Consider the following 11997-nt stretch of genomic DNA (forward strand, 5'->3'; position numbering starts at 1 on the left):
TCTAGAACCAGAAATACCATTTGACCCAGCCATCCCATTCCTGGGTATATACCCAAAGGATTATAAATCATGCTACTTTAAGGACACATGCACACATATGTTTACTGCAGCACTATTCACAATAGCAAAGACTTGGAACCAACCCAAATGTCCATCAATGATAGACTGGATTAAGAAAATGTGGCACATATACACCATGGAATATTATGCAGCCATAAAAAGGGTGAGTTCATGTCCTTTGCAGGGACATGGATGAAGCTGGAAACCATCATTCTCAGCAAACCATCACAAGGACGGAAAACCAAACACCGCATGTTCTCATTCATAGGTGAGAATTGAACAATGAGAACACTTGGACCCAGGGTGGAGAACATCATACACTGGAGCCTGTTGTTGTGTGGTGGGCTAGGGGAGGGATAGTATTAGGAGAAATACCTAATATAAATGACGAGTTGATGGATGCAGCAAACCACCATGGCACCTGTATACTTAGGTAAGAAACCTGCACGTTGTGCACATGTACCCTAGAACTTAAAGTTTATAAAAAAAATTCTAGCAGAAAACCTAGGAAATACCCTTTTCAACATTGGGCTTGGCAAAGAAATTTTGGCTAAGTCCCTAAAAGCAATTGCAACAAAACCAAAACATTGACAAGTGGGAAGTAATTAAACTGAAGCTCCTCTGCACAGCAAAAGAAACTGTCAACAGTAAACACACAACCCACAGAATGGGAGAAAATATTCAGAAACTATGCATTTGACAAAAGTGTAATATCCAGAATTTATAGGAACTTAAAGCAAACAACAAATAAGCCCATTTTTAAAATGGGGTTATGAACGGACACTTCTCAAAAGAAGACATACTAGTCACCCACACACATATAAACAATGCTTGACATCACTAATCATCATAGAAATGCAAGTAAAAGCCACAATGAAATACCATCTCATACTAGTTGGAATGGCTATTATAAAAAGTCAAAAAACAACAGCTGCTGGCAAGGCTGCAGAGAAAAGGAAATGCTTACACACTGTTGGTGGGAATATAAATTACTTCAGCCACTGTGGAAAGCAGTTTGGAGATTTCTCAAAGAACTCAAAAGAGAGCTACCATTTGATCCAGCAATTCCACTACGGGGTATATATTCAAAGGAAAATAGTTTATTACACCAAAAAGACACATGCACTTGTACATTCATTGCTGCACTATTCATCATAAAAAAGACGTGGAATCAACCTAGGTGCCCATCAGTTGTGAATTAAAGAAAATGTGGTCTAAATACATTATGAAAACTGCAGCCATAAAAGAGAATGAAATCATGTCCTTAGAAGCAACATGGATGGAGCTGGAGGTCATACTCCTAAGTGGACTAATAAAACACCACACTTTCTCACTTATAAGTGAGAGCTAAACGTTGCACACACATTGACATAAACATGGCAACAATAGACACTGGGGACTATTAGAGGCAGGTGGAGGGAGGGAAGCATGGGTTGAAAACTACCTAAATTTAGGATATTAGAAATTGGGTACTATGCTCATTACCTGGGTGAAACATACCCATGTAACAAACCTGCACGTGTACCCTCTGTATCTAACATAAAAGTGAAATTCAAACAGTAAAGTTCTATTAGCCAATCATTACTACCAACACTTTAGAAAGTTTATAGTGCTGGAAATGTATGTTAACACTGCTCCCTCAACTCCTTCACACACAGATGCTCACACCCCATGTAAATGGAAACTCTTCAGAGGATGAGGGAGAATGAAACTCTCTGAGTGTCTTGGTATCAGCAACAGTACAGGTTAGTAATAAGCACTGAGGCAGGGAAAGTGATCTCATATCAGGTATAATTGAATGTGAATCATGGGGAAAATGGAGAGATGTATTGGGATCAAGTGGTACTTCAGTTTTCCCATTAGCCAAAATACGTCCCAGAACTTTCTAAATCAACCAGTGCAATGAACTATACTGAATTTTTCTTCATGACTTCATTAAGCTACTGAAAGATAAAGTCTCTACTCCAGCTTCCATGTTAATAGTAACAAAGTATAAGAGGCTTATTTAAAATGGTCCTATTGCCTAAAAAAGTTAATCTTATGGAAGTAGAGAGTACAACAGTGGTTACAGAGGAGTAGGATAGGGTAGGGGGAAAAGGGGAATGAGGAGAGTATGATCGATGGGTACAGAGTTACAGTTAGGATGAATAAGTTGTAGCATTTCATTGCATGATAGGTTGACTGTTGCTAACAATAATATATCGTATATTTCAAAATAGGTAGAAAAGAGGATTTTGAATGATCTCATCACAAAGAATTGGTAAATATTCAAGGAGATGAATATGCTAATTACCCTAATTTGGTCTCTCCACATTGTACATCTATATCAAAACATCCCATTGTGTCTCATAGGTGTGTACAATTATATGTGAACTAAAGGGAAAATGAAACTAAATGAAGTAAAATAAAATGGTCCTGCAACATTTTAGCCAGAAAGAAAGGAAAACATGTTTTAGTCAGAAGGAGAGTGGAAAAGAGAAGGTAATATTTGATGTTTGATTTTCAGTTAATGCAAAACAAAAGGGGTAGGACAAAAGTCTATGCCATTTTCACCAATAGAATCATTTTGGAATAGGATCATAAAAAAATCAGGCTATAAATTACTGTTAATAATAGCTGACAATTGACTTCAGCTAAATCACGAGATCAAAAGCATTTTAGTATGTTCCATTTTCAGATAATTTTTTGTAGATATTAATTAAAACAGTGAATAATTTAGTAGCAGCTTCATGTTAAAGACATAGTTAAATTCATAGATATATGAAATTATTCAAAGGAGTTTCATAGACAATAGACCATGTGTCAGTCCTTTATTATAAATATTTTAAAAGGAATGCATCTCAAATTTTTTCTCCTTCAGCCATAAAAATCTTTATTTCAGGTGAGATGTTTGTTAAAGTACTTTGAATACTGACTGTCATTTAAAAATCTGAAGACATTTTTCAGATAGTTCAAATAGAAAAGGCTACCTGGCCATTTCTTGCCAGTTATGAATTTCAAAATACAGTCTTAATTATAACACGATATAATGTTCATACCAAATATTGTGCACTGTAAATTGAATATATTAATCAGAAAATGATTTATATTAACATATTCATTTGTTTATAAAGAGAAGCCACACAATAACTACTTACTAACAAAGCTGTTGATGTACACAGAATGACCAGTCAACATTGTTTATTAATTGCCTTACAATGTGACCTGTCAGATGTGCCGTTTTGTCTAAGAGTCACTAAGTGAACTCAGATTCAGTCATTAGTTGGTACTCTCTATAGTAAAAACAGTTTCTATGGAATCAATAGAATCAATTGATTCTTGATTCTATGGAATCAAGAATCAATCCTATAACCTATATGGTTATAGGATTTGCTGCACTTAAAAATTTGCAATCTGAGATAATGAATCCCCTGAGAGTAGAAGGAGGTGATGTCCCCATGGTGCAGTTAACTCTACTCTTTGCTCAGTGGGAGGATATTGGAATAATAGCAAGGTAAGAAATTCCAGAAGCAACATTTAAAGCAGTTTATTTGCCAAAACATTTGAATCCTCTCTATTGCCCACTGAGCCCTGCCTCCTCACTATCCTAATGCAGACAACATATCACATATATTAAAACAACCTTCAATTGAAAACTTATCAGTGTTCCTTGTATTTTACTTTGAAGAGCTTTTCTGGAAAAAGGGGATTACAGCCTCTAAGACTTAGAAGTGTCTGCAGAAACTACTGTTGTCCACTTTCCAATATTAATTATTGTTAAAATGTATATTTATATTATGCTAAATATTATATGCATAAACCTTTATCTCAATAAAACATCATGTTAAATGTTGGATCTCTTTAATGTCTCCAAAGAAGAAATGCTAAAAATTCATTTAGATTTATCCTTTACGAATAACTTTTTTGATAACAATTTGTTCTCTCTTTTTGCAATTCTTTCTTTCTTTTTCTTTTTCTTTTTTTTTTTGTTTTTGAGACAGAGTCTCACTGTGTGGGCCAGGCTGGAGTGCAGTGGCACGATCTCTTCTCATTGCAAACTCCGCCTTCTGGGTTCAAGCAATTCTTGTGCTTCAGTCTCCCAAGTAGCTGGGCCCACAGGCACGGGCCGCCACTTCTGGCTAATTTTTGTATTTTTAGTAGAGATGGGGTTTCACCGTGTTGACCAGGGTGGTGTCAAACTCCTGGCCTCAAGTGATCTGCCCGCCTTGGCCTCCCAAAGTGTTGGGATTACAGGCGTGAGCCACCATTCCCACAAATAGATATCTATTTCTTCTTGTAGATAATTAATAACATCTTCCGTGGAATTTGACTTCAGTTTTTCTAGAGTCCTTTTAACTTCTGTTTCAAAAACTACTTTCCTTGATTTTAAAGTCTTTGAAAAAATCTACACCTTCTGCTCAGTCCTGCAGACTTAAAGCATCAGCACCACTGTCTTTGGCTCATCTCTTTCCCAGAGGACATACATTTAACAAAGTTTCCAAGTTAACCTCCTATGTTAATCTCTCACACTTTCCCCATCTTTTTCGTTTTTACTTCTCTTATCCTACTAGAGAGGCTCATTTTCTTTTCTTTTCTTTTTTTTTTTTTTTTTTTTTTTTTGAGACGGAGTCTCGCTCTGTCGCCCAGCCCAGGCTGGAGTGCAGTGGCGCGATCTCGGCTCACTGCAAGCTCCGCCTCCCGGGTTCACGCCATTCTCCTGCCTCAGCCTCCCGAGTAGCTGGGACTACAGGCGCCCACAACCGCGCCCGGCTAATTTTTTTGTAATTTTTAGTAGAGACGGGGTTTCACCGTGGTCTCGATTTCTTGACCTTGTGATCCGCCCGCCTCGGCCTCCCAAAGTGCTGGGATTACAGGCGTGAGCCACCGCGCCCGGCCGAGAGGCTCATTTTCTATTGCATAGATTGTTGAAGTACATTTAAGTAATTTCCTGTGTTTTCCTACTGCAAATGATTTTTTTACTTTACCAAATATAGTCACAAAATAAAGATCTTATATAATCTCAGAGTTTAAAATCCATCACATTCTCATCTTCTATAGAAACACACATTCTTTAATATCAGCCTTGTTTCTGGTTCCTGGTTCTAGTTCAACATATATCCTTCTTTCAGTCTTACATATTGCCCCATGTAATTTCAGATGGAAACACTGAGTTCTTCATGAGTTTGTTATAACGTGGAAAAAACATGAATTTTTGGTAATCGAAAACTTTCAAATTCCAGTTCTGACATAAACTATGCAAGCTCAAGAATTATTAAACCACATTTTTATTATCTATCAAGTGTGGCTAATACATACCTTAAAGGGTTATCGAGAGGCTAAATAAGACTGCGGATCCAATGTGTTTAACACTTTTAGTAACTTTTTATAACTTATGGCAGCTTTTCAATAGTTGTGACTTCTCCTTTTTATTTAACTTTTTGATTATGATATTTCCTCAACCAGTGATATATTACTGTTACTCCTATTAAATATTACAATTTTTATCTACCCTTTGAAAATATATTTAATTCTTCTTTGAGTATTTAGTCTTTTTCATCCCAAAGGCACATTCTTGAACATGCATGTTGGTGCTTATTGCGTTCTATATTATAATTAATTTTAAGGAAGGTTTTAGAGAGGTTAAAAACTGGAGGAGGCATTTCAGAATGCAAAAATAAGCTAGTATACAGGAGTGAGAAAATGCAGAAGAGTTTAAGAAGTAGAAGTATTAGAGTACATGCTGTGGTTGTATGGGAGGTGATGGTTTTAGGGGAGGTGCACAATGTAGTAGCTGAAAAATATGAGTGTTGAGAAGTAGATTTAAAGACCCTTTAATACAATGGATTTAATTTCCTTTTGTATGACAAAGTGAAACATAAGCAGCTATTTAGGTCAGCTCCGTCTTTATATAAAATAATTACGTCTCAGTATGTATCAAGAGTCTGAGGCCTCAAGATCAATGGTTACAAATGGATACATCTAGAAAGAAGTAAAAATATTTTTGTATGACACAAATCTTAATGAAAATAAAGATAGAACTAAAAGCCTTTAGTTCTATGTGGAAAAAATTCCTGAAGGCTTAAATGAATTCTCACTACTCACTTAAGTTTCATTTTGTGTTTATGTGTATTAGATAGTATACTTTTTGCTCAAGTAAATATTTGACCATTTAGTCCAAATATACCATTTCTATAATATGAAAATAAAGTAAAATGATTACTTTTTATAATAGGGAAGCAGTTATCCATGTTCATATCAAATGTCCTGATTTCAAAGAAAATATGACATGGATTTTCCTACTCCACTATTTCTAACATTCTCCATCCCACCATCATGCTCTGTGGCCTCTGGGACTCCTCCAAGGCATTGAAATTCTGAGTATCATAGTTTGAAAAGAAATTAGTTGTGCATTGGCCATAGAGGAATTTTTTGAATCATAATCCTGAATACATGTATTTTAATCATCTCCTTTAACGCAAGATGCACTTCTTGCCTTGCGGTTATTATGCTATGCAAATCTGAGGACGTCTCTAATATGGAGAAAGCCACTGTTAAACCTTCTTGAGTTCTACCTTAAATATTTTCCCAAATACATTTTTAGTGTCTTTAAAACTGGGGTCAACATGCTTTGTTTTCTTCCATTTGTTGTTTAGGAAAGGCCTGCTTGCTTGGGGAAATAAAAGCTTTAGGTCACTTTCCTTGAAAGGCAATCTCAGAATTGCTGGTGGTTTACTCAAAAGGTAGAGCACACTTTTACTTTCCAGTATAATATGTGCATTTCCTTCTACAGTACTTTTCAAAAGTTGACTGAAGTATCCTTCATGCTGTAGCATACTAAAACTATATACTCCCCGAAAATATGAAGTCCAAATAAAACCTTTCTGTGGATTTTCCAGACCACCGTTCTCAGTATTCTTTATTCTGAGATTTTTGCATTTAATTCTTAGGAAATCCTGATTTTTCACTGTGTCTAGATTTCATTCATGCCTCTGAAATGAATATTTTTTACAGGTCTTGAAAGTAGTACATACATTAGCCAAGGACAGAGGATATTTGAGAAAGAGACGAACCGTGATGAGTTTCTACAGCAAAGCTTTTGACACAAATCTTTCTGGGTTTTGCCCTCAAAACTAGAAATTACTATATATTTTTGTATATAAGACTAAGTTAGACAAAGGATACTTAAATAAAAATTATCAAAGCTATCATTTAACATCACAGAATTAGGTCATGTCTTTGTGTGTGCATGTGTATAAAATTTGAAAATATTTTTCTGGCAATCAACCAGAAATACGCCAATTTTTAAAGTTACTTAAAATTTTTTTCCAAACTAAATATACAGAAGTTCAATGATCTGAGGATCTGTACCAGCACCAGATGATCTGTTATTTTGCAGTTGATTCTTGTTTGGAATAACATGAAGTTTTCCTGCCAATTATTGGCTTAAATCTTGATCATACCAGAAGATATGCCAGGAAAATCCAAATGAGCTTTTGTTTTTCTTACAAGTGTTTACTTCTTCACTGCACAACATCATGTTGAACTCTCAACATATTAATTCAACACCAAATAAATATAAAATCCATTAATTTGCTCTCATAAGTTATAACTAATTTCATGACAAAGTTTTAAGTTTTGGGGTGTGAGTCCTAGAACTAAGTTTTAGCGCTTTCAACTTTTAATAATACAGATTTTGAATACTATTTGCATTCAACATTTACATCAAAAAACAAACTTATATTGTTTGTTGAAGTAATCAAGTTGCTTTTTGTTCCAAAAATACAATTTATTTCTTTCTCATACTGATTTTTACACAGTTAGTTCCAAAAGGCATTCCTGGCTATTCCCAATTATGCACAGAAATACTTCCAGGTTGTGTTTCGTTATTAATATCACTTCCTTGTTATCTCACTGATTCAGAAGACTCATTATTATAGTATGTAAAAGGAAACTATAGGAACCTTATTCATACTTTTTGTCCCACTAGACCACTTATTTCCATATTTAATAATAAATTCTTTAATTAAAAATACAAAATCACTGCATACTTATTTGTTAAACAAGAATTACAAAGCATTTTAAGAAGCAATAGCGTCTACATAAATTGGGGTTGATAAACTTATGAGACTCATGATTCTTCCAAAGTATAAAATGCTTCACACTGAATGACCAGTGCAGCCACACTGCGCATTTAGACTTGGGACAACTCATAGAGAGTGATGAACTGATAAGTGCTTGCCACGCTATTTTTTACAGGTAGCTTGAACTAATGAATTCATTTTACTAATATTTTTTACTACTTAACACAGCTACTATTTCAGTACGTACCAACTAGTATATAACTATTTTAATATATTTTCATAATAAAATGTGCATACTAGTCAAGTATAATGCTTGCCGAACATGTTTACAAAGAGTCTCGGAGACATAACATATTTTGCAAGAACATGTAAACTGATATTTGATTATGAGACAAGAATTTGTTACAGAAAACTATAGCAACCTACTCTAATTGTTCAATAACTTCATTTGATGTCTACCAACTATCACTTAAAGCTGAAAATGCTCCTCACCAGGTGGCATAATGCCCCCTTCACATCCTTATTCCGCAGGGTGTAGATAAAGGGGTTGAGTGTGGGAGTCACCACTCCATAGAAGAGGGCCATGAACTTGGGCTGATCCCTTGAGATGGAGGAGGGAGGCTGAAGGTACATGCTAATGCCTGGGCCATAAAATAAGAAAACTACAATGAGATGGGAGGAACATGTCCCAAAGGCCTTTTTCCTTCCCTCAGAAGAGTTGATCTTAAATACAGCATGTCCAATACTAGCATAGGAAGCAAGAATTAAGCATAGTGGAACAGCTAACATAAAAATGCATACCACAGAGAGTGTGAGCTCGTTAGAACCTTTTTCACCACAGGCATTCTTTATCAGAACAGGAATCTCACACAGCAAGTGGTCCAGCTTATTGAGACCACACAGTGGCAACCGTAATGTAGCAGTGGCCTCTGAGACAGCATAGGTTATTCCAATTAGCCACACGGTGGAAACTAATAGGATACAAATGCGCTGATTCATGATGAGGGTGTAGTGAAGAGGTCTGCAGATGGCCACATAGCGATCGAAGGACATGAGAGCCAAGAGCAAACATTCTGTGCCCCCCATTATGTGAAAGAAATAAAGCTGAACTGCACACCCTGTATAGCTGATGGTCTTCTTAGAGCTTCCCAGGTTAACCAGCATCTGAGGGACAATGCTTGTGGTGTAACACATGTCCAAAAAGGAGAGGTTGGCGAGGAAGAAATACATGGGGCTGTGAAGACGAGAGTCTAACCTGGACACCAGAATGATTGTGACGTTTCCCATCATGGCTATGGGGTAAGTTATAAGAAGACTAGTGAACAGAGGAAGCTCTAGCCAAGGGCGGTCTGCAAAGCCTAACAGAATAAATTCTTCAGGATGGCTTTCATTAATTAGTGGCATTATCTTCAATTTGTTTCACCTGTAGTAGGGATGTGCCAAAGAAGGTAGAGTTATGGGCATTGACAAAACATGGTGATGCATTGATTGATTATCTACTTATAGATGACAGGGTGCAGTAACCTGGGGTCAGAATAACATAAAACATCTGGTATCAGGTGATCTTGTTTTCCCACATGACACTACAAATTAAAGGCAGTTATCTTAATCCAGTAACCCAACCATTTTGAAACAGAATTTCTTCTTCTGTGTAAGAAGGCTGACAATAACCATCATACTTGAGTGAGGTGAGGATTAAATACAAAGTAGAAGTGACTATTTTGGAAACTTCAAAATAACAGTTTTCAATCTTTGAGTTGCATAAAAATCAGCTGAGGAGGTTGCTAGAATGAAATTTATTGTTTCCTGTCTTTAGGTGTCTGATAGAGTAAATGTGGCCTGCGGCTGAGGAACAGGATGGCTTATTTTCAGAACCCTGCTGCAAGGAATTACTGAAATGTCAAGAAGAATAAACGTATTGTGGTAGCAATGGTAGGAGAAAAAGGAGGAGAAAACCTGGAGTCATAAGAATCATCTAGATAGCATTGTCCAGCTCCAACTAGTTTGTTGGATAATCATATCATCTCTATGGGAAGCAAGAAGACTTTGGATTTAAACAAATCTATCTGAGCGATTTGAATTTGAACAGGAAAATTAAATATTTTTATTGTTTATTTCCTCAAGTATAAATTGACGGAGTTAACCTGTAATGGCAAGGTTCTCCTATGATGATGAATTTGGTTTTGCATTTTTGGGGTTTTATTCATTACTATTTAGTTCAACCATTGGACATTTGATATTTTATGTTACATTTTAGCTTACATACTCATCTTGAAGAAGTATTTTTTATTCAGTGAGATTATCCTCTGTTTTAATGTAAGAGTTTGGACAGTTGTCATTACCCACTGATTATACATAACTACAAATATGTATTTTAGTTCTAAGTAACTGTTGTCAGGAGAAAAGTGGATGTCCCAGTTTAGGCTCAGAGACAGTCAAATCTGAAATTATTTTACATTTTCAAGACTTTTTTTTTTCAGCTAGAAAGCAGATTGATATACTAACATCAACTAGTTTAATGAAGCAGTATTTTGAGAAAGATTAATTTTTTGCTCATATGCTTTTCTTTTCGTGGTGATGTGTGTTTTATGAAAATCACAGTCTCCTGCAGGATGAGAAATATTCAGATGGAAAGTTAAGATAGCGTCTCAGTGACAACATTCTGAGTCACTCTGCTAGTCAGTTGTTTAATGGTAATAGATTACATTTATATGTTTATAAAGCACAGCTTCCACATTCACTGTTTCATTACATCTTCAAAGTCATCCTCTGAGGTGTCACACAGAGCTACTCAGGGCTAACATGTGAATGTTGCCCTTTGATTATATGCTACCTTAAGCCAGAAGTGTGTAATAACAATACTACTACTCTTTCCAACTAGTCCTTAATGAGCCATCCGTGTCAAACACTCCCATATACTTTTGATACCATTAAATAGTTTAGTATCCATGCCCAAATGCTATGACAAAGAAAATTTTAGTATCCATATTTTAAGATATTGTTAATCATTTATTTTCATACTCTGGTAATGACTAAGAGCATTCTAAAGATTGAAAAGTAATCGTTGCTTTAAATGAGGTGATAAAATATTGAGACTATAAACTCAGAGTTTCAAGATTCCCGAGAAAGCATCTGCACCCTAGGGTTGTTTCCTGAATGAGTGTGACCCCCTTCACATTATTCGACCTTGATTTAATGAAAATGTTATATGAGTGTATCAAATTTAGAAATAAGTCTTGGCCTGAGTGCTTTTTCAGGTGAAAATTTGTGTTGGAAATGGAAGATGAAATAAAGGCATGGCGGGACTTGGTGGCTCACACCTGCAATCCCAGCATTTTGGGAAGCTGAGGCGGGCAGATAGCCTGAGGTCAGGAGTTCGAGACCAGCCTGGCCAACATGGTGAAACCCGGTCTATAATAAAAATGCAAAAAAGTTAGCCAGGCACGGTGCCTATAAGCACAGCTACTCGGGAGACTGAAGCAGGAGAATCACTTGAACCCAGGAGGTGGAGGTTGCAGTGAGCCAAGATTATGCCATTGCACTCCAGCCTGAGCGACAAGAGCGAGACTCCATCTAAGAAAAAAAGACAAGAAAGGAAAAGAAATAAAAAGAAAGAAAGGCATAATATAAGTTAATTTGATGTCAAAATAAATACAGTCATGCATAGCTTAACAAAAGGGATACATTCTGAGAAATGCATTGTTAAGTGATTTTGCCATTGAGTGAGCATAATGGAGTGCACTTACACAAGCCTAGATGGTATAGCCTACTACACACCTTGGCTATATGTTATAGCTTATTGCTCCTAGGCTACAAACTTGTGCAGCATGTTGCTTTATTAAATACTGTAGACAATTGTAACACAATTGTAAGTATT

General features: G+C 36.1%; 1 protein-coding gene across 1 annotated transcript; it reads right to left on the minus strand.

Moving 5' to 3' along the window:
• Positions 1 to 8585: 8585 nt before the first annotated feature.
• On the minus strand, positions 8586 to 9524 carry LOC126953116 (olfactory receptor 2B6-like). The gene has a single exon (XM_050788488.1). The coding sequence runs from the start codon at positions 9522 to 9524 to the stop codon at positions 8586 to 8588; it is 939 nt and encodes a 312-aa protein (XP_050644445.1).
• Positions 9525 to 11997: the final 2473 nt, after the last annotated feature.

The sequence above is a fragment of the Macaca thibetana genome, chromosome 4, assembly GCF_024542745.1.
Source record: "Macaca thibetana thibetana isolate TM-01 chromosome 4, ASM2454274v1, whole genome shotgun sequence".
NCBI classification, from domain to species: Eukaryota; Metazoa; Chordata; class Mammalia; order Primates; family Cercopithecidae; genus Macaca; species Macaca thibetana.